Source organism: Typopeltis vanoorti, chromosome 3 (assembly GCF_054136105.1).
Source record: "Typopeltis vanoorti isolate ZY-2024b chromosome 3, IOZ_Tvanoo_1.0, whole genome shotgun sequence".
NCBI lineage: Eukaryota > Metazoa > Arthropoda > Arachnida > Uropygi > Thelyphonidae > Typopeltis > Typopeltis vanoorti.
Window position 1 is genome coordinate 78770737 of NC_143551.1, and position 25266 is coordinate 78796002.

Sequence of the window (25266 nt, forward strand, 5' to 3'; positions counted from 1 at the left end):
TACCCATAAAAGCCTTGAGATACTGGGGAAGTCCATAGCCTTAGGGTAAAACTACGTGGAAAACCAATTTATTGACAGGTATGATTCATTCAGTAGCTTATCCCCCACCACCCCAGTTCCTTCCCCTAGTCATTTCCTAGAACATAATTGTAATTTCCAGTATTTGAGGGAGAAAGGAGGAGAATTTCGAAACGTGAACTACTGTGCCAGTCACATGTATCGGCATCTGATTTAAAAATTGGTGGATATACACTAATCGTCAGCTTGAGTGCACATATCAGGAAGTTGGCCTCAATTGTTAACAGAGAGGTCAGCAGAGAAAAATGAAAACGCTTTGCGATGATGATGAGTGACTGAGTCAGGGGAGTAGCGGTATTCTCTGTACTTTTATTAATCACTCCCTCCCCCCGCACACAAACCAGTTATACTTATCGCTACCAATCACCGACGTGTTTTTGTTTTGTTCACCATTTTTTTAAAAAAAATTATCACCGTCATAGGCCTTTTGTTCAAACACGTGTAACAAGCCGTAAAATCTACATGTTGTTTGGTGCGTTACGGCGAAATGCAGGTTGTGTCCGTTCGACGTCAGAGTAAAAGGCGAAATACTCTTTTTAACCAGGAGGAGGACGGAGGGGGGGGGGAAGGAAAATTGTCCTGTTACCTACCTCGTAGCCAACACGAAGAGAGGTCACTAGTGTAACAAGTTGCTAATGAGTTGTGACGTAATAAGACATCGGAACTCCTCCCTCTCATGGCAAAGAGTGAAGGTCGAGTTCCATACAGGAAACCTTCCTTAGACAACCATTTAGTCCTTGCAGATCTCTGCAGCTAACACTCACCTGTCTTCTGTTCCTCTACCAGCGCTGACATGGAGCTAAACTTCACCGACCCGTTTGTGAATGTGTCCGATAATAACAATAATAATACCGGTACCGTCAATTATTCTCCCGTTCTCAAGTTGGCCCACGATGTGTTGATCGTCATCCTTCTGGTACTGGTGATGTTTGCCATGGGATGCCACATTACTGTCCAAGAGGTAAGATTAGCACGTTTAATATACCTCTCTGATTTGATTCTAGAACCGGTTTTTGCTCACTAGTAGATTTATTTAGTGGTAGGGGATTAATGCACCCATTTGTAGGTCAATAAGTTTGCTTTTACTTCCCTCATCGAGTCGAATTTGGATGTTATTATCTTCATCTTTAATTTATAATCTTTAATCCTCGAATAGCTTAAAAATCTCAATCTTCTTACAGTTAATTAGTATGATAAATATCTATTACATATATTTATCTTTGGGATAAATTGAAATTAAACGGTTGCTTGTCATGAATGGGAATTAAATGCTTGATGTGGTGGATTTTATCAATGTTTAACTTGTGGTATGGCATTCATATTAACGAAATATCCTGATAATGAAACAAATATGATTTATAAGATAGTACGTATATACTATGCCCATGTGATAAGTTGCATTCTCTCTCTCTCTCTCTCTCATTCTTATTGATAATGAATAGGTTAAAATGCATTATTCATGAAGTCTTAAAAGGTTTTATTCAAATGTGTTTCTTTCCAGTTTAACCACTTTCACAGATGGTGATTATGCTGTTCTCAAAACAGTTTAAAATCCATTCTCCTTCTTATACGTAAAAGACATTGGTTCATCAGAAATTTATTTGTAAGCAAGGTCGGAACTTATCGTAATAACTAAACCCAAATTTCCGACTGAAAATCATCATTTTCATTCAAAGTATACATTTACGAAATTACTTTTAAAGAAATAGCTAAAACCTTATCCAAGATGCTTGCCAATGTTATAAGCACTGATTTGGTTACAAGTGAACAGTCAGCTGTCCATTAAAAATGAGATTACGAACAGTTAACTTAGGTAAGTAAGAAAATTAGCACGTGAAAACGGAAAGAAGAGAACGGTAAGAAAAAGCAAGAAGGAAAGAAAAAAACAGAAAGAGGAAAGTGGGATGTAATAAACTGAAGGAAGCAGGTAGTGGTAGGAAGTTTTGAAGTAAGAAAAAATGATAAAGACAAAAGAAGAAAGTAATAAATAAGGAACGAAACGATGGAGAAAGGGAGGGGAGAGAGAGAGAGAACTAGAGATAAAAGCATAAGAGAAAGCGTAAGATACATACAGATAGAGAGAGAGAGAGAGAGACAACAATATACGGAACGAAACAAAAAGGAAAGAGAGAGATAGCACACGGAAAAGGAAAGAAAGAAAAAAACTGAAAGTTGAAAATAGAGAGCGGGAGGAAGATAAACAGGATAAAATATTATACTGATAAATCAAGAAAAATGAAACAAAAGAAGGAAGTTGAGAGAGAGAGAGAAGAATAAAGAAATTATTGAGAAAAGCTCTTTCATCTAAGATATCTGTTTTACTTTGGCAATTGTATTGGCTCCTGTAGCTTTGTCACAACCAAGTAATTTGTCTCACAAACTTTAAGGAGGTTAATATTATCTCTTTAACTCTGCTATGTATGTCAGCGTGCATATTCTCTGGACAATTTGCCTATTTTGAAAGTAACAAAAATCCTGCGAACCACTGTATGAGGCTGGTTAAATGCCTTTCAGCTGAGGAGCCCATATCAATGTTCCTAAACTCTAAAACCCAATATTTCCAATCAAAAGATCGCAATCCACAGACTGCACTATGGAGGAGCGATTGATAAAACTGATTTACTTTTCTTTGTTTCAGGTTTGGCAACACATTCGTCGTCCTATTGGAGTATGCATAGGAATGACCAGCCAGTTTATTTTGCTTCCTGTAGCTGCTTATTGCCTCATTCTTCTGTTAAGTTTGGATCCTCTATATGCGACAGGGATGCTGGTTCTAGCCTGTAGTCCAGGAGGTGTTACATCAAATATTTTTACGTATTTTTGCGACGGCGATGTGTCTCTAAGGTAAGTTCTTTGTTGTTGTTGTTGTTATTATTATTATTATTATTATTATTATTATTATTATTATTAGTGCACTGTTTCTACACTTAGAAACTTACCTAGCGAAATGAGAGAAATTATCTACATCCAAGGTTCAAGGTGATTCCAATTGTAAAATTGAGCTGTAGAACAATAAATCGTTTTAGAAGACCTCTTACTCATCTTACCCAGAATTCCTCTGTATAATTGCAGGCTTATTTTACCATAAACGACGCCTGAAATAGGTGATGTTACAAGCAACTGTGTTGTCATAAGTAGATTTCTATTAACGAAGTATTCTGCATGGGGCAATATCTGTTACTTCATCTTTCCCTATGGAATTTTGGCTCACTCAACGATTTTCTAATTTGAAGAAGAGAATGATGGTTAGTACCATAGAATAGCAAATTCAGTAGGCTAAATATCTACAGTTCAAATATTTTCATATCTACTTTTTAATGGATCTGTTTCCATTGCATTCCATTTATACGATCGTTCCTACAGTTGTCCATTCCACACGTTCTTGTTTGTCGTCCTCGCTATTTTGGCGTTGCGCCCTCTGGTATGCGAAAGCAATATTTCGCACTTGAACGTGTGAGTGATATTTTGTGTCCTTTTCGCCATGTTTCACGATCGACGTTGCGTTCTCAGTATGTCTATCAAGTTGGCAACAATTACGCATCTATCTGACCTGTTTATTTGCATTCTTCTCGGACGTATTCATCTCACGTGTACATTATAACTACCTGATCGCACGTGTGAGTCGGCACACACTGTTAACTATCTATTTGGGTCATTTGTAACACATCATCGAACGTAGCGCCTCTTTCTCTCTCTCTCTCACTTCATTTACTTTGCCTCCCTTTTTGTTTCAGTTTCTCAACTTTTTTTTATTATTATCTTTTTCGTTTCCTCTTTCTACTACCATCACTTTCTCTGTTTATTTCTTCATTTGTGCTGTTCTGTCTTTATTCTCTGAAATTTTTGTAACATTTTTTTATTTCTACCTCTTTCTCTTTATCATTTCTGCCTTTCTATTCAATTTTAATACTTTTTTCTTTTATTATTTCTTTCGTTTTTATATCTTGTTTTATTTGTTTTTTTTTCTTTCTTATTTCCTTTCTCTGTTTCCAGAATTTCTTATTGCATTGGCTTGTCTTTCTTTCTTTCTTATATTTAATTTTTTTCCTGTCTTTCTCTCTATATTTATTTTTTTTATTCAATCTCTTATTCTTTTCTATGCCTTTGTCTCATCTTTCTCCTGCTCCAATTGTTGCTTTTCTGATGTTCGTTTTTTTTCTTTTTTTTTTCATGCGATTCCAACCCCAAAAAAATCCCTGCCAAAGATGTGAAAATTATATTATTTAGGCCTCTTCAACCGAGCTGAGTTAGCCATTCTCAGGGAGAGGCATCCGACTATTTCCCTGGGTAAAATATCTAACTACGGGTGAGCTTGCAACTTTCTGTCTGCTCTTGCAGTCTACAAAAGTCATGGATTCACTTTCCACTTTAGTGTGAATATTTGTGAAAGTCTTTAGATGAAGATGATTTTCATCATTCGGTGTGAGACTATTGCCTTGCTATTAGTGGACGGAATGGTCTTCAAAAAATAAATAATAATAATAATGTTTGGTTTTTAGAACACAGTAGGATTATTTATTCCACTTAGTCTTCCAGTAGCACTAATGTGCGTCAGCATCAGTAATTGGCTCGCTTTGTTCCCTTCTCAAGCATATGTCAGCTATCAATAATCGGGAACCCTCATTCCTTTTAATGACCCAATGATTAACCTATTATAATCACAATGACATAAATATCTGTTTTATCTACAAAGCCATCACATTGCGACTAATTCCTCATTAAGAAACATTTTAGGGCACGTGTCCTTTGTTAAAGATATTAAATATATTTTGTGCAAATTAGACACTGCACAAATTATAAACCTGAGATTAATCGTGAAACGTAATTGTTTTTAATCTATCTTTCTCTTGTCATCATAAAATCGTCTTCTCTATCCTGCCGCTAGGAGCAAAGCTAAAAATGTTGTCACGTGTAAATTTTTTTTTCTTTTATTTTTTGACACTACAACGATTGCGCTAAATGCGGCTTTTCATATCGTCTGCTCCCTTCGCATATAAACACAGCAAAAAAGGGAAAACCTGCTTCAATAAATTAACAAAGAAATGAATATTTTGTAAACATAGTCATTTCTGTATAACTAACTACATAGTGCATGATATTTTATAAACATAGTCATTTCTGTATAACTAACTACATAGTGCATGATATTTTATACAATATATACAATATTTTATACAATATATACAATATCAAATGTTTCACATACATATTTTATACAATATCAATTTTTTTTTTTTTAAATAACGAAACCTGTGGTGCGATCATAATTAAAAGAAACACACGTATTAACCACAGTGGAGATTATTTAATTGTAAATATTTCATCCTAAGTATCTTAGGACATCATCTGTACAGTAGTTTAAAACAATAATAGGAATAACATACAGTTAGGGCGCATGATTACAATAGAATCTCATTAAACGTGCGTAACGTGCTACAGAAGTAAAAAAAAAAAAAAAAAAAAAAATATATATATATATTTAACACAACTTTGTATGACAATTTCCCATACTTTAGGAATAGTAAGAACGTCGTTTCGGTTTAGGTTTGGTCTGTGTAGTAGGGCTTCAGAACTTTCTTTGTATAAACGTTCATGTTTATATAAAGATCTAGGTAAAAGTTTAGACTTTTCCCAATGGATCCTATGGCTTGGATTTTCAATTCCGTGTTGAGAGAGGCCAGATTTCTGCGGTTTAAAAAGACGAATGTGGTCTTGATGTTCCGAGATGCCTTTCTGAACAGACCTACCTGTCTGTCCAAAGTAAGACAATTTGCATGAGCATGGAATCTCATAAACGCCAGGCAACATCAAAGGTGAGAGTTTGTCCTTAGGAGAAAGTAACAAGTTGTAAATTTGGTTGATAGGTTTGTAAGTTGCGGCAAAATTGTATTTCTTCATAAATTTTAGAAAAACGTTCAGAGATGCCTTTAACGTAAGGTATGGGAATCCTATGGACTTCTTCCTGTCTGGTTTGATGTGGGGAGAAGTGACTGATGATTTTTTGAGTTGTTTTAGGATTATATCCATTTAGGATGGCTGTATTTTCGATTACTTCTAATTCCTGGTTTAAAGATTCTTCAGAGGAGCAGAATTTGTGTGCTCTGGAAACTAGTGATTTAATAATGCCAGATTTCTGAGATGGATGATGAGCAGAAGAATTGTGAATGTAGCGACCTGAGAATGTAGGCTTGCGAAAGACAGACGTGGCGATGGAACCGTCTTCTTTTCTTTGAATGTGTAAATCCAAAAAGGAGATACCCTGTGGAGATTCGTTTTCTAACGTAAAGTTGATGCGATAATGAGGAAGGTTAATTTTATCTAGAAACAGTTGTAATTCATGTTCGGGATGATCCCAGACTGCAAATACGTCATCGACATATCTTAACCAAATTTTTGGTTTGGGTTCAAAAGTGAATATTTTTTTCCTCAAGGTGTTCTAGAAACAAGTTTGCTAGGTTTGGTGATAAAGGAGATCCCATTGCTGTTCCTTCTTCTTGCTTGTAAATTTGACCTTTCCAGGTGAAGTAAACTGATGCAATAACAAACATGAACAATTCAACTATATCATACAGAAATTTTTGAGTTAGTAATTCTATTGTTTCTTTATGGGGAATGTTTGTGAAGAGGGAGACAATGTCGAAACTGATTAACAAGTCAGTTTTTGATAGTCGAATGTCTTTAATTTTTGTGTGAAACTCAGTAGAATTTTTGATTGAATAGACTGAGTGGCCTATGTGAGGGCGGAGAAGGTTAGATAAGAATCTTAATGAAACTTCCTCCTTAGATGAAGAAAAAATCAAAAAACTTAAGACATACCATGCAAGACCGCCTAGAATTTATGGCTTACCTAAACTACACAAAACTAATGTTCCACTTAGACCCGTAGTACTGTATCAGCACGGTATTGAAAATCCAAACCATAGGATCCATTGGGAAAAGTCTAAACTTTTGCCTAGAGCTTTATATAAACATGAACGTTTATACAAAGAAAGTTCTGAAGCCCTACTACACAGACCAAACTTAAACCGCAACGACGTTCTTACTATTCCTAAAGTATGGGAAATTGTCATACAAAATTGTGTTAAATAATTATTATTTTTTTTCTTACTTCTGTAGCACGTTACGCACGTTTAATGGGATTCTATTGTAATCATGCACCCTAACTGTATGTTATTCCTATTATTGTTTTAAACTACTGTACTGATGACGTCCTAAGATACTTAGGATGAAATATTTACAATTAAATAATTTTCGGTGATTAATACGTGTGTTTCTTTTAATTACAATATCAAATGTTTCACATACATATTTTATACAATATCAAATATTTCGCATACATATATATATATCGAATTTTACCCGTTGTTTCTTAAACTTTAACTTAGTTTTCCATTAAGAGAATAAACTGACTGTAAATACTCATATATAAGCCACATTTCTGTTCGATCAAAGCTACATTATAAAAATTAAAATAATACTTTTTAAAGTATGGTGTATCTTCTTAAGTATAAGAAGCGAACGCTGTAATCAGCTTTAAGGTATAAATTTTTCTAGAAAATTAAATATTTTAATATAATATTTATATTTTTTAAAGTTAAATGACAAGTTTTACTTTTGTAGAGCGTACATTGAATGAAACCTATACTGTATTTAGCTATCTGGATATGTTTCAGCTCTTCCATTGTATTTCAATTCTATCAAATATTAAAAATATATGGCACGATAATAAATGAATAGCATTAATAAATTAATTATTTAATAATAAAAATTAGTTATTAAGAGGTCAATTATTAATTTATTCATCTAGAAAACAGTTTGGTGGGTTAATTAATATATTTTAATGATTATATTATTGAAATATTTTCGTAGCTATTAAGTTCCTCAATTTTAGTTTAATTTAAATATTTTCAAACTAAGCAGTTCGAAACGAAAGATGGCGAATCAAATACTTTTCGTTGCATACAATTTGTGTATAATTAATAGTTGGTATATTTAATTGTACGGCTACAGTGAATAACGTTTATAAATAATACGGAAATGTCTTTATAAGTATTAAGATTTATCAAATAATAGAAAAGTCAATGAACAATATAAAAATCATCTGATTTTGTTTTCCTCAACCACATATAATCTTAGGGAATTTCTGACAAAGCACGTACTTGCAGGGAGATCCAGATTTTATTGCTACGCCACATGCACTATACTCTCGAACACCTGCACGATACTAAAGTTATATGCGTTCTTATTTCCAATTGGATGATAAATAATATATGTGTTTTATACGATTTTTTTTTTTTCTGTATAGGGTATTGCTTTGACTTATTTCGCAAATGATTCTTTTGCAGTTAATCTATACGACAAATAGATGGCTATTCTACTAAAATCCTAACATTTCTTCATAGAAATTATTTCTTTTCCTTATATACGTGTATATTAAGGAAGCTGTAATACAAGAAATCACATTGGGATTTTCCCACCTTTCAAAGAAACTAGAAAGCTTATTTAACTCGATAAACTCAATGATTTTCGTCTCATTATAATGCGCAGGTAGTTATTCCTGTTCTCCCTGGGGCCAAATCAAGTACTTGGGCAACAACAAGCAAGTCCTCTGATCTCATTTGTTCAAACGACGATACATTCAAGGAAAAGGGGGTAAATCCCCAAGTGGTCAATGAACAGAGTAAACATTTGTGAAATAATGAGGAAGACTGCCTGGATTGAAATCGTGCAACAGTATAAAAAAAATAAAATTTAAACGTGCCAGTGCGTTTAACGTAGCCTTGATCATACTTCGACTCAGTGTAGCAAAATTTTTAAATCAGTGTTAAAATACAGTGATATGTATTGGTGGTTTTGATATATATATTTTTCAAATTAATTTTATTTGTCTTGTCACGTGACTGGCAAAAATAGCGGCTTGGCAGATGAGGCGAGGTGAACTTAGCCGCCTGTTCAAAAATCAATAGCCGATGAAGGTTCGACCTAGTTTCGAATTCCCTCTAGGACGTAAAATATCTTTATTAAGGCTTTTCAAATGAAAAGACTGATAAAGATTAGCCGGTGTCATACGAAGGTGAAAGAATTTTTCGTCCCCAAATATGTAAAACGGACAACAGAACATATGTAATTTATACAAAAAATATATACTCAGACATAAAACTAAATCACTTTATCTGAAAATTACAGTTACGAAAGCCAAAGAATTTGACTATTCGTAAGTTTAAGGATTGTAAGTACCCAGATTATTATGGGTCTCCCAATTGCTTGATGGCCTGCCCGATGTCTATTTTCTTGATTGTTCGACGCTAAGTAACATTGAGTTCACATTATTATTATTGCTATAACAGCATGAGAGAATAAACAGGAAATGAACACTTAATAGTAATGGATGAATAAATTATTTACTTATTATTATTATTATTATTATTATTATTATTATTATTATTATTATTATTATTATTATATTATACAAAGTCCGATGACTGATGCAGGTTTTTCAACTAATTACCAAAATTATTTTGTAATAAAATAATCAAAAAAAAAACAAAGTAGATCTTCAGCATTTCACTAATACAAAATTACAGATTGAAAAAATGCGACTGATGGTTGCGTCACCATCTATTGACTTAACCGTGTAATTTACAGAAAATAATATGAACCTATTTAATATACACTTCAAAAGAGATTCGATCGCCAAACCGTAAACTTTGTTTATGGTGCCATGGTAACAAGAACGCATTACGTCACTCCTGTCTTAGTCATCAAGCAAACAAATTTTATAATTTATATTTTGTATATAGATAGTACAAATGAGTAACATACAAATTAAAATCTGAATAAAAGTACAAATAATACATTTTTTATAATTGTTTACACCTTATAAATACAGATTTTTTGCATGTTACTGAATAATATATTTAAAGTACTAACGTTTTTTTTTTCCCTCGTTACCATTGAATGACAAAGTATAGATAAAACTGCAATAGATCTTAATTAATTTAATTTTTTTTATATAATTCGGAACAAAAAAGCTTTTTTTTATTATTTTAATATAATTACGTTAAATTGTTAGATATTTTAATTCATACTAATATAATTATGATAAATTAGATAAAAACAAATTTGTGGAGCTATTTTAACGTCTTGTTATTATAATTATATAAACTTTTCGTATATATATATATATATATATATATATATATATTAATATCACGTGCTAATCACAGTCGGAGAATGTTGCACATTTAGTAACTGACACAAATATTTCACGATACACGAGTAATCTGGCGACGTTGTACAAATCAATGCCGGTTTTTTTTTTTTTTTTTTTTTGTTTGCTGCTGTTTAACAAATTATAATGGACTAGGTAAATTCTTTCTAAATTGTCATTAGCCCAAGGTGAGGATAACCTACAAAGGGAGTGGTGCATAAACGAAGCATTATTGTTCATTTCTATGAATTTTAAATGTCTATGCTACGTACTAAAAATTTCAACCATACCACAACAGCGATTGTATCTCGCTATACATATACATAATTGATTTGTTGTAAAAAAAATCTCCAACTAAGGACAGCAGTAGGTTAATAAGAGCCGAGTTGTGTGGCAATAAATGTTATGTTGTTAGCGATATCAGTCCAATTTCATTGAGTGATAAAATTGTCCTTATAAGGACTGGCTTGAAGGGGCGAAGCAAGAATGCTTTTCATCTTCCCCGTTATCTGTAGAGGACAGTGTAGGGATAAGGTGTTATTGAGCTATATAAAGCTCTGATCATGGCAGGAGGATAACAGCAATAGCCGAGCCGCAGTGAGAACTTCATTGGCTACAGCATTGCCATCCATTACCCTCCAAGGGTATTGGATTGAATGAATCAATCACCGCATCTCACGGTCGATTGATTCACCAACTAATAAAATTGTCCTTATAGTCCTTATAAGGACTGGCTTAAAGGGGCGAAGCAAGAATGCTTTTCATATTCCCCGTTATCTGTAGAGGACAGTGTAGGGATAAGGTGTTATTAAGCTATTAATTAAAGCTCTGATCATGGCAGGAGGGTAACAGCAATAGCCGAGCCTCAGTTAGAACTTCATTGGCTACAGCATTGCTATCCATTACCCTCCAAGGGTATTGGATTGAAAATCCTATCTCTAATAAAATTGTAATTTTAATTATTTGTATAGATAATGCAAAATGGTGTTGTAATAAATACAATAATTATTAATAAGTAAAAAATGCAAAGAATATATATTTTTTGGGATTTATTTCTGTTATTGAAACATTTTAATTATTATTATATATAAAACCTTCTTAAGCTTAATTTTCTTCCACATTCTGGTAAAAGAATGATCATTAGTGGAGATACTGAACACAATAGAGACGAAACTAAACCTAACTGCAGAACACGATTGATAGACACAGCGTTGCGATTCCTTTCGTAACTCCTCCCAACAACACTTGCGCTTGGAACTGTTGGAACAGTTGGAAAAATTTGAGTTCGTACACAATGTTGCACGAAAGTATCTACGCATGTACGTGTGCGCACGGGCATTCGGTATATAAGTAGGCTTAACTAAGCCTAATGCCAAAATATCTTCAACGATTATATTATTAGAAGTATGGCTTCGAGTTCTTTTAAAATTACGTGTCTTGTTATGTGATCACCTCTAATTAGAAACTGAATACGGTATGGAATTTGTCCAAAATAAGAACTTCTGACTCGCACGTTTGCGACAGTTGACTGCAGAATAAATGCCCGAATACTAATAATTGCATCTCTTCTGCTAGAATTTCGTTTTTATTTCAATTTCCCTTAGGGAACAGCACGTTTATTCGCATTCTACGACACCAGACCTCTACGCGGTGTCATAACACATTCCTGAAACACGTCTGTACTTACAAAATCTGTACACTTGCAATAATTTAAAAAAATAAAAAAAAAAAGAGGTGAATTTTTACGCTTCGCTCACTTACGTATATTTTTATTATTCTTTTTTTTCGCTTATGAATTTTGTTCATTTTTTTCCCCAGTCCTTTTACCTGTTTACATTTCCAGTATATGACGCTTTCCTGAAGGCTATAAATAGTTTAAATAGTTATGTATAGTTTAGGAACTGTCAAAAAGTAACTGCGAATCGTTATTATCAATTCCATTGTGTAACAAACTAATATAATATCAATGTAAACAATATTTTATTTGTTTCAAAGTTTCTTTCAGCTTTCTCTCAGTGTGTGTGTGTGTGCGTGTGTACGTGCAGGTGTGTGTCCTTAATTTATTATCTCTCTTTCTCTCTACCGTTATGGCTCATTACTTATAATGCATTTTTTTATGTATTAGCTAAATAGCCATAAAGAGGACTTTTCCTCATTCCTATTACAGTGTAACCATGACGACGTGTTCTACTGTGGTAGCGTTGGGAATGATGCCTTTCAACATGTGGCTCTATGGTCACACCTTGGAAACAGACAAAGTCATTATCCCTTATAGCAAGATGGCTTTATCATTGGCTGCTGTGACAACACCAGTTGGTGGCGGTATGTTAATGAGATGGAAGCAGCAAAAGATTGCTGCAAATATCACCAAGGTAAGAGGGTTAAGAATGATTTTAAAGTTTAAGAATGATTAGGTTACATTTCCAAATTTAGCAATATTTGCTATAAGAATTAATACTTTCGAAAAAATTTATTTCAAAATAAGTTTGATAACGTTATACATTTTTATTTGAAGTAGGGATTATAAATCTGTTTTAGCAGTCTAGTCATGATAAGATTTGCAATTTTAGTGTGTGTGTGTGTGTGTGTGTGTGTGTGTGTGTGTGTGTGTGTGTGTGTGTGTGTGTGTGTGTGTGTGTGTGTGTGTGTGTTATTCACATTTTGTTACGATGTCTAAAAATGGTTGAGCAAGATAGTCATTTGATTTCTATGGTTCCACGAATATTCATGGAAAAAACAGTTAATCGAAAGACAATTCGTCGAAAAAAACAATTCACCGAAAATTTTAACTAAAATTTCATTAAATTGATTCAGCCAAAGCGGAATTGCTAACATCATTTCGAAACTTTTTTCGAAAATGTTATGATAAAAGTGATCCACTTAGAACCAAAACTGAACCGTGTAGACAGCTTCTTTTACTGAAAACTTCTACTAATTCCGCTAAGTCAGACAGCTATTGAATTGAATCAGATTCGCTATTTGAAACTTTTATTTATCCCATAATAATTCAAATATAATTATTATGGGATGAATAAAATTCATCCCATAATAATTGCTGTATTGAAGTCGCATATTACTACTCGTAACAATAATAATAATGGAGCCTGCGTAGGCTGGGCTTTTCCTTCCGGAAACACGCAAATCAGTCCCATGAACAGGCATGAAACCAGTGATGGAGCTAGAGCTTTTGCCGCCCCTCTCAATACACACCAAAAACACTACAAAAAGTTAAAACGACGTATAGGAAAATAAATTAAAACACTATATTTATTTTTGAAGTAAAACTTTAATTTCAACATTCTAAAATGTTATTTTTCTTGCTTTTCTGTTAGCAAAATCGTCAATGACATTGGCGAAGTCTGTTTCATAGTAATGTAGGTAATTCTTAATCAGTTTTATTTAGAAAAACTCCTTTCACAACTAGCAACACTTACAGCAATTGTGAGGAAAATTCGCAGTAGTATTACAATATTTGGAACTGAGTTCTCGAGACTGTATTGTAGAATTAACTGCAAAAGTTAATTCAGACCGCCATCTCCGCACCCCCTAGCTATGCTTCTGCATGAAACAGTAATCGGACAAGAAAAACAATAAGAAACCATATTGTTTTATAATTATTCCCTATTAAAGTAGCATTGCTATCTCACTCTGCACGGTTCAGTTTTTGTTCTTAAATGGATCACTTTTATCCTAACATTTTAGGAAAGTTAAAATTTTCGGTGAATTGTTTTTTCGATGAATTGCATTTTCGACGAATTGTCTTTCGATTAATTGCCTTTTCGATGAACTCTCCGGATACCGATGTCTATATAATACGTTTTATTTTTCTCTTTCCAAAATGAAATGTCAACATTTTGTACTTCCGAAATAATCTGAGATTCAGTGAAGATCAAAACTCTGGCGTTTTCATACCAGGTTTATCATATGAAAACAACCGTTGATATTGGGTGCGTATTCGACGATCAACTGGAAGAGTTCTTGTCGTTAATTAGTATTTTCTAATCGGGTTTAGTGACATGCAATAGTCAATATTATACCACTGGCTCAATTGTGTCTCACTTTAGATGTAGAAATTTGGGCGAGTACCTACTGTGTCGATCAATACAATTTTACTTGCCAGACCGATGGAGGGCTCATCGTACCTCCGGACTGTATTTAATAAAGCAAGATAATTAATATTTAGAAATAATAGGAACTTGAACCCCGTTATGCCAAGGGTTACTTCGAATGACGCCACTCTGAATTAGAACACGAGGATAACATAAAAACCACTGCTCCGTATAATTTGCATATCCGATGAATACTTATTCTTGGGTGATACGTAATCGGTCATGACACGACATGATATGTCCATCACATGAAGGCTAAAAGGTCAGCATGTAATTGTGTACTTGGTCCAACAGGTAGGCCTCACTATTCAGTCCATGCTTTGATAGTATCAAGAAGACCAAGGAGTACAAAGGAAACATGACTAAACCATAAATCCACAGATCCTACTGCTATGCATTCTTGTGACCAAGATGATGGATCAATAATTTCATGTTATTATTGCCTTATACTCCTGTTTCCATGAAAGAACAAGAACTGGGATTCATTACTGCAACTCTTCGGAAGTTGAGGATACAATTTCTTCGTCACTCTCATAAAATATAATAGTTGCTGTTTTGGTAAACGTCCGTAGTACTATCAATGGTCGCCTGCTGTTATGCATCTTTCGGGATAGTATCCGATGTGCAGTGTATTCCTTCACATCGATAAGTTATTTTTAGTCATCACACGACCGATGTCGATGTGACGTTTTCTGTTTATCACACTATTCTCGGAATCTAAGATAGTGATGCACGTGACCATTCAAGTAATACCACCCTTTCTGAAATTCCGTTACTGGTTCGTCTAGTTTTTCCAACTCCCATTCCTTTTTCCAAGCCACTCAAGTTACGACTTTTGTCTATTATCGCACGCTCATGTAAACAAAGATAATGCTGTCTCCCGACAGTCTCCTCTTACTTATTTATATTCCTCCTTACATCCTGTTGTTGCTGCCTGATTCTTTAGCAAGAGGAAAATGTCTTTAATACTTTGACCATTATTGAATTATACTAAATATAACTATTTAGAAATTTTTAGTCGCGAGATGTGCAAGTATAAGCATTTTTTTAATTAATATAATTTAAGGTTTAAGGTTTATAGCTTATTATGAGAAAACTGACAAGATTTTTCTTATTTTTGTCATCTGTTGTATGATTGCAAGGATGTTACCTGCCTTCCAAATGTTATTATTTTAAAATGACGAAATAAAATGTATTTATAATAAAAAAAGAAAGAAAAGAAATTTCAGAAAGAATGGCATTTGATTAACAAAATAATAATAATCGTCCATTTTGATGTCACCTATGACGCTATGTATTTGGTAGTATTGCCTTTGAGCCTGCGCAGCACAATCGTGAGGACAACACTATAATTTGCAGCGAGAAAAAGAATTTTTGATATTAACAAATAAATATAAATAAATAAAAATTCATCCTAAACTTAATCTTAAACGCATAGCTATTTCACAACAAGGAAATGCTCAGCGGTCGTTATTTTCAACTCAGATTGTCGCAGAGCCACCTGGTGTTAACTGTTTTCTTCACATTTTGCATTCTCTGTGAATTGTTCAACACTGACCTTGTATAGAAATTTCATAATCTCGTGATTTCCACTGACTAGTCTCATAACATGCTGTGATTTTATAATTCTCGCTTAGCTGATATTTGTATTCAAGTACACGTTATATACCATCTACTGAGTAACGAATCACTTCGTTAATCAACCAAGCGGTATCTGAAATCGCGCGTGCTTTGCAAAATGACACAATCTGAGTGTCAGCAAGGAATATTAATTCGCTTTTTTCCTTAGGACCAATTGCTCTTGCTAACTATATTGCATATAATTAAGTAACCGTAAATGATCCTTGAGTGCTTCCGCAACTCTTTGATTAGAATGATCTGGGTCCGAATCCCGTGTGGGAAACGAACTTTTATCAGTGAATTATCCGGTCTTGTACGTGGTGGTAGGATTCCTCCTCCCTCCCTCCCCCCCTCAAACCGCATCCCTGAACACACATATCTACAAACATGAAATACTTATCCTAAGAAGGATGCAGCAGATGATTGGCAAGCTGGGTGCATTAAAATAGCTTTAAATCCCTAATTAGGGAACTCAATCCGTCCTTGGATTGACAAGAATTGCATAAATGGAAAGACCACTTGAAAACCAATAGAAAAATAAACTTGAAGGAAGTATAAATATGCAAAAAACCTTTCAAATGCTGTAATGTTTTTACTTATATATATATTTAAGCATGAGTATGGAATTTGAATATCTGAAGCCATCGTTGCATGTAAAAATAATACAAAGATTTTAAAGCAGGATGTATTTATATATGAGAGAAAGCGTCGAGTGTGAACTATTGAAAGAAAGAAAGTAGACTGTAATAAATATTATAAAGAGGTCCAAGATATTAAGATAATATAGTCACATCCGAAAACTGGCAAAGAAAAAATGTTTTTATCTTTCTTTGAAATATTGATATTTTGTCCTTCGTCCGACACCAGAGACAAAACAAAAAAGTTTTCGAATGTGATTTACTAGAAGGAAATGGAATTTCCATCCAAAAATCTACGTTTCAAAATCGCTGAACCATTTAATTAAAGAAATCAAGCAGACAACTCTTAAGTGCAGTTTCATTATGTGATCTCCAACGTCCTTGGCATCGTTATTCATCAGACCTGGCTTGTATCACGTCCCGGATCAACTACTGTGGTTAACGTACATCAAAATGTAACCTATTTTCGGTATGTTCCACATTCGAAGGTCAGACAGTCTGCGATTTTAAAAGTTTCCTCTTTTATCTCCATGCAAAACAACAGACTTACTACAGACATTTGATCAACGCTGAGTCTCAAAAACGGAGATGTTTCAAACACTCCATTGTGGTATGCCAAGACTCAGGATTTCACACCCACATAAAAGAGGTCAACATCCAGAGGAACTTGGCCCGTATACGCATTTGGATATAGGTTAGTAACCCTTCAGTTTTAATATGCAAACGTGGAGGTTTGAACAAAGTAGAAAACAATTATTCTGATTGGTCATAAAGATTTCTCTCTTATTAGTGAAACAATTCTTATAAAATATGCTTTAATTTATTTATCACGAATACGCGTGAATAATTAAAATATAATTCATGCTGTGTTTTCTCTTTTTCCATTTATTATACCCATTATTAATTTATATATTTTTTTATTATTTTCTAGATCGGTAGCTACGCTGGATTTGCTATTATCTTCATCTGTCAAACGATGGAATTAATCATATTTCCAGATATTTTTAATGGGATCGGATGGGAGTTTTACGTTGCTTTAATGGTCTTACCTACATTAGGACTTTCTCTTGGATATTGTTTGGCTTGGATTTTTCGACAGAATCCACCGATTAGGAAGACGATCGCCATCGAGTGTAGTATCCAAAATATTGGAACAGCGCTGACAGTAATTTCATTATCTTTTCCCATTGAGGTACGTGTAAAACACTTTATTAGGACTAATATATAAATTATGCAATGTTTTTTTATCTCCTTCTTTCCGTCTGTCACAAAGCGCTATGTATGGAATCCTGACTCCTTCACTACACGCCTTAAGATACAAAATATGCTCGTATCTCCCATTATGGGTATGGTCGTTTGTCTGTAGGTGGGAGATTAATTTCATCGCCCGGTATGAAGACTATTGTTGGAAAAAGTTCCATGATTGCTCTCTGGAGGTTTCCGGACTACGTAAAAATAAATAAAAATACCAAAAAAATAAAAAAAATAAAATAAATAAAATACCAAAAATAGAAAAAATCTTTAGCCCATCCACTGTACTAATGTCTCATACGTTTACAACTTTTCGTGGGTCGGATTAAAATTAAAAAAAAAAAAAAAGGACAACTAACCGAGGATGGTTATTGTATCTTTGTTTACTATTTTTCTTTTATGAAATATCTAATTTATATGTAATCCTTGTTAATTAAGTTAACTGTTATTTAAAATATTATTTAATTTTTTCCCGAAAACTCTATTAGATTCAGAAATACAATCATTATGATCACACTTGAATGGTAATTGGATATACGCACTAAAGAGAGAACTTGTATTACTAAAGTGAGAACGTGGTATTACTGAGTACCAGGATATACATTCACGTTTATTCCATGGTATTTATTATACTTTTTTTTTGTTATTATCCGAAGAGGCGGAATATCTGCAGGTGTTTAACTACTTACGGTAAATGTTGTCAAACTAGTATCTCTGTTACCTTACGTTACGTGCATAAATATGTAAGAATTTGAATATAGGCCAATTAATTAGTGAAGTGTACAGCTGTATACAGGCTTACTGGGTAGTTCTTCGGGAGAAGGAAGGAATAGTGTTAGAGAGAGAGAGAGAGATCTAAATCGAGTCGACTGTGACAATTCTTCCTGAAGCATGTACATAAAATCATTGAAAAAATAACCTTAAATACTTTCCAATCTCTCTCTCTCTCTCTCTCTCTCTCTCGCTATGTACTAGTTTCCTGACTTGTAAAACCGGTTCATATGTTTTCGTTTTTTAGGAATTATTTTTTTGATTGTTAAAAAAAAAAACAGTGTAACTACAGTGGTAATGTCTGCTTCTATATGCCGTCAATACGCATTATTGGTTGCGCAAGAGAAAAAATCATTTTGAATCTCTCTCTCTCTCTCAGCTGGTTTCAACAAAATAAATAAATACATCTCTTGAACATACATATTAGCGATGATAACTTCATCGTTTTTACCAATATGAATTCCAAAGTTAATGGCGATGTAAAAACATCACTTTAACCTTCCCTTAGCTCCGTGATTGATATTAAAGTCAATATTTTTCCTTGACCAATATTACTTTGCTCTAGGACGTTTATTCTCTGGCGAGGAATTTATCTTTTCCGCAATCCTGGGTGGATATGGGGTCAGATACCTATAAAGAAATATATCGATAAAAACAGTTGCTTCTAAGACTACAGTTACGCTCCTGTGTTTTTGTTGGGTCTAGTATTAACGTTCTACTATTTACATTGGGCTGTTAATTGAAGTGGAATATTTATAAAAAAAAAAAAAATGGGAAAAGGAAGAGATTAATTACAAACAGGTACTTTTCTTCGGTTGGCGCAACTGATCTTTTAATGGCATGATTTTTCTCCGTATTGCTTAAGTTCAAGTAGTTTCGCCATTCGAGTGTCTGAAGTGTTATTGCTTAAACTTTATTTCTACCAGGTCTGCTTTTTTTTATTGTTTCCAGAAATTATCCAAAACCGCAAACGATTTTATTACAGAGAAGTGATTATTTTTTTCCTTATCACCAAGATTTGTCATCTGTTACGAAATGTCAAGAAATGATTTGACAACAGATATTTCCTGTGTATAGCGGGGAGAAAGGGGGGGGGTTCAAATGTCATTTTTCCCAGAATAATACACTTTTGTATGAATAGCATTAATGTAATGGTGATTTATCTAGAAACCTCTGTTGCAGTTTTCAGTCAGAACTATTTCCAAGGCTTAAATGTTTATCGGACTTTGTTACTGCATTCCAAGTGCTATTTCAGTAATCTTATTCAATGAAAAACCTGTGGAGAATTCATGACTAAACAAACACACGTAATAAGTTTTAAGAAGTAAATATTTCATCCTAAGTATCTTAGGACATCGTCAGCACAGTTAATTCAAAACAATACTAGGAATACTAGGAAAAATATCTTAGATTTCATCCTAAGATATTTAGGATGAAATATTTACTTATTAAAACTTATTACTGTGGTTATTAACTGTATTTGTTTAATAATCTTATATTTTCGCAAATATACATTCACGAGCCAGAACATTATGACTACCCATGCAGCCAGACTGCAAAATTGGCCAGAAACAGGCCGGTGATGGAAGTATCATGGTATGGGAATTGTTCTCGTGGACATCACTGGGTCCTCTCATCCCCATTGAACACCATCGTGACCGCTAATTCTTTACCTGGAGATCGTTTTGGATCAGGATATTGTTGTACATGGTGACAACGTGCCCCGATGGATCTGGACTCTTCCAGCAAGAGAACGTCCCGTGTCTCAAGGCTGGCATTGTATAGTCATGGTTCGAGGAGCATATCTAAACATTCCTTGTGCTTCTCTTGCAGCCTAATTGTCGTGATTTGAATCCCATCGAACATTTGAGGGATCATGTGAAGCGCAGCCTCTGCCTGTCGACACAAATGCCTCGCTCAGTAGCCGACCTCCGGAATGGTATTCTGTCTAGTTGGGTCCAGAATGGCTCAGAGCACCTTACTTGGTCTAGTGGAGTGAATGCCAAGATGGGCGCAAGGGGTTATTTTGGCCAAAGGAGGCCTAACACGTTGCTAGGCAGGTAGTCATAATGTTTTGCTTCATTTTTCATGATACGACTTGACATTATACGAACCTCTACTTAATCCATTTCTTATTATTTTTAGGTACAGCGTCATGTCCTAGCTTTTCCTTGGTTATATTCCATCCCGCTGCTTACGACTGTTACAGTCTGCTGTATTAGTTATCAGATTTACAAGAGAAGGTATCTTAGGAGTCACAAGGGCGCCTGTGAGAAAAAACTCAATGGTGAGTCAATATTTCATCTTAAAAATCTTATTCTATAGGATACGTTTGAATATTTGTAACGAAATATAATACTGAATGATTGTGTAGGCAAAAAGTTTGTTGAATCCTAAATATTTTCAAGTTGTTGACAATGCTAAGAATTATTAACTAACGTTGATTTTTTTTCTCTCTTCAGGTAAAAAATCATGTGATCTCGTGAAATCTGACAATCCTGAAGAAATCCAGTCGTTCATGACACCCGAAATCATTCAAGATAAGCTTTCATCCGTGTGAAATCCTTCCGCTGTTCCCCATTACACTCATTGGTAAAGACAAACTGTTGGCGCCAGATCAACTTTATATCTCCAAGTCTTCTGAAACGAGGTTGTTTGGTCCTCTCGCACCATCGTTTGGATTGTGTCCAAGAAAACCTACACAAAAATATACATAATATTGGCATTTTTCACAGCGTCCATACAGACTTTCATCTTCTCAAATATTTAGTGTGGTATTTGTGAATCATAAAGACTTGCAGTGTCGCCTATCAACTGTGAAATTGTTCCTGTTTGTCTTCGACACCTACCGAAAAAAAAAAAAGTAACGACCAAAGTCATGTGATTCATTCTCTTTCCACTAAAATCACATGGTATCTACATCATAGTCAACGAACATTTACATAAGATAGTTTGTGATATTTTAGCTCAGGCATAATTATGAAACTTCAACGTCTAGACCCAGGTGGTCATGTGACCAGTAGGTCTACTAGTGTGGTGTTAAAAGACTGACACAGACGACATTATTCTAATTATTGTTCGGACCTATGTATAGTTTAAAAACAGTACCAAAGATTGGATTTTACTCCAAGCAACTAAAAATTAGATAATTATATTTAACTATTATTCGGCAGTTACACTACAAGACAATGATTGCCGAAACGTGTTGTTAGTGATGCCAAAGGAAGTAAAAATCAACTCCTAATTGCATAGTTTAAATTGCTTACATGATAGTGTGACTATCCAATATTGGACATATTGGCGGTGGGGTTATAAATATCATTGTTTTATATCACGGATCATTCTACCTTTTGGATATCCTGGATCAGAGTCCACGTGTTGGATTCATAGTCTAAATTCATCTCATTTATATATATATATATATATTTAAAGATAACTATAATTTTATTTAAGACAGATTGATAGTTTAATATACATAATTTACGATGTTATTACTATAATTAAGTAAATTGTAAGCATAAATACCTCTGGACTATTTTTCTAATTATTCCATAGCATATGCTAGTTTAGTTGTGAGAGATAAACGAATCAGGAAGGTAAGTACACCATTGAAAATTACAGGCTTCAAAAGTTACTCTTTAAGCTTTTCGATTTTGTCCTTTTTTTTTTTTTTGACAATTTTTGGGATTCATCTCTCGGTCCTTTCGCCTCCCTAACAAACCATAATGACTACTTCTTTCTAGATTAGCAGCAAATTTTGCTGTAGACATGCGCACAAATTAAGAATGTTCGTATTTGCATCCGGAATCCTATTTTCAAACGTATGTGTTGTGTGCAAGATAATGTAGTGATTCCATCGAAAAAATTTTTCGGTAAAGTTATTCATGATGTGGATAAAAACTTCCAGGAAAGAATTTGTTACTTCGTTCTCATCTCCCACAAACGAAAAGAACCCGTTTCTATATTTAGATGTGGGTTACAATAACCTCGTTGTTTTTGAATTCTAGGAAATCCAACACATCCGTCAACAACTTGAAAAGTGTTTAAACAAAACAAAAAAAGCAAGTATTTTCATGACGTGTTTCTAATTTTTTTTTTTTTTTTTAGTTGAAAGAGTGCAGAAATTAAATCTTATTACCTAGTAGTGCATATATTATTCTAGAAATGTATAAAAATTCAAAATTTCTTATTAAACTTTCATGAAATTGGTATATAATATGTATGTAAGTAAAATCCTCATTACAATTTTTAATCATATAATTCATATTGATTCTGAAATCTGTACGTGAATTATTTAGTTGTATGTGTTTATTATTCGTAATTAAAAGAACAGTCCGTACTGTGATAATTGATTACTTTTTTTACCTTTCGGGAAATGAGATGTTACTGAATAGTTCTGTCCAAGTCCATCCTTTCTGATGTTTTTGTCCTATTGTAAATACTACGTTAATGGTGAAGGTATTTAGCACTTCATGTGCACAAAAATATTTCGTAAGTGTTTTATATTAATATAATAAACAGTTATATGAACTTGTTTCTGACTGACTGATTTTAAGTGCAGTATAAATTAGAAATATTTATAGAACTTTTGTTTTTTTTTTATACAAACTTTGTTTTACAACATGTCTCACATTAAAAGGAATAAAAACAAAATCAATTGATTGTTAAAATGACTATTGAACATGACGACAGCTAAGGATGAACAAATGCAAAGAATAAAACTGAAAGAACCGATGAAGAATAAACATGTCACGATACACTACATATTGTGATACAAACGATTATCACGCTACATTGGCAAAGGTAATTATTTATTCAACTGGCAAATACACCAAAAAGCGTGTTGTAATGAAATGGCGTTATATAAGGTAGTATCGTTACATTGGACTTTTACTGGATTCGCAATATAGACGTTTTTATTTTCTTTTATCTAAAATCTTTCTGATCTCGACACTTTCTTTTCCTAGAACACAATGCTATGCTACCGCTAGCTATGTAAGGAAGTTGTAGAGAATGTCAAGACCTCGCACCTTTGCGCGTGCCCTTCGTATGCAGCTGCTATAAGCACCAGTTTTACCTGAGTTTTTTGCTTGTGGCGTTCAAATGGGGCGAGGTCATCTGTTATAGGAAGCTCAAGGTCATTTCTTCTCCATCTGTTCAGAAGAGATTACGGTTTGGATGAACGTCGAAAAAGTGTCGCAACGTTTTTTTGTTTAAGTCTCATTTCGCGTTTGACCTTCTAGAAGCAGACAAGGAATAGGAAGGCGTATTGATGAAGATTAAAACTGCCAAGAGGCCACGCGTGTTTTCTGTTGCTGTGGCCAAGTGGAACACGCCATGCCTCCCAGGTGTGATAGATTCATTTTCATCGCTGTAGACAAGAAGACAAGTTATTGCTCATGACGTCATTACAAGGCGTATGAATGACATCACGGTTGCTTGGCGTTCCGTTCAGGACTTTTACTTGATTTTTTAAGCTCCATAAAATCACAGACGACTTCAATTATCTGCAGAAAATTAGGTTTTGAATTATCCATGTGACCCCAGCAATAAAGCTGATCACTGTGGAGTTTCTACAACAAACTGTTTTTGGACTCTTTGACGCTCCTGATTACCTTCAATTTATTACCTGAAACTTCCATCCTGACTGTTGATTGGATTTTAACGGTATAGATGCGAACACAGATTTATAAGAAAATAACTATTTATTGTTTAGATTATATTTGGTCATTCAAACAAATAATTAAAATGAAATATATATATCGATCTTTAATTGACCATTGATTTATAAACATCTAATGTCCACAAGTTTCGCTGACGAGGCTGTCCGGCTTCTTCAGGGCTTATAACGGTAAGAGAAAAAACTCAAAGTGGCTAGTACAGAGAAAATGGAGTAACACTATCGTATAAATTAACACGTTCATTGCCGATCACGCGATATCGCGTTATGCGAGTTCTCACCGAGCTGCCGATCACGTGTTATCGCGTGGACGTCGCTAACTAAATAAAAAAAGAAAAAAAATTTGGCCACCACGAAATTCCAATTTTCAGCTTGGCAATGATAGTGTTAAACATTAAAACAGAACGCTTAACATTACACGCATGGAGCGTTGTGTTAGTCACCGTTATGAGAGCACGTTCTGTAGTTTTGAGCGAAATTAAATTCTGACAGACTGAGTGATCTTATTAAGGTTTTCCATATGTCAGCTATTATCATTCCCTGGTTTCTGTTAAGATTTTCTCCAGAACAGAGGACTACTACTGCGTCCTTGAAATTTCTACGACGGAAATCTTCTTCTAGGTAAGGCATGGAGCTGCTATCCCAATCAATGGTATGGTTGGTAATCGCGAAATGATGGGCTGGACCTGAGTTGCCTGTTCTGTTATTATTAACATCTCCTATGTGTTCTTTTTGTCGGATTTCGAGGCTTCTCGACGTCTGCCCTATATAGTTTAGACCAAGGTTTCACAAACTTCTTTTCTGTGGCCCGGTTATTTTAATACTACTAAACTTTTTATGGCCAATAGGTGAAATAAAACAGATTTGATTTATTATTATTATAATAAAGAAGCATTTACTCTTACAAAA

The 25266-nt window shown here is 34.1% G+C and overlaps 1 protein-coding gene across 1 annotated transcript; it reads left to right on the forward strand.

Moving 5' to 3' along the window:
* The first annotated feature begins 871 nt into the window (after positions 1 to 871).
* On the forward strand, positions 872 to 21512 carry LOC150108306 (sodium-dependent organic anion transporter-like). The gene is made up of 6 exons (XM_090390441.1): positions 872 to 1039; positions 2717 to 2922; positions 12456 to 12660; positions 17587 to 17847; positions 20823 to 20964; positions 21140 to 21512. Exons 1-6 carry the CDS (start codon positions 872 to 874, stop codon positions 21235 to 21237), a joined length of 1080 nt encoding a protein of 359 aa, XP_090246567.1. The 3' UTR covers positions 21238 to 21512.
* The last annotated feature ends 3754 nt before the right edge of the window (positions 21513 to 25266 follow it).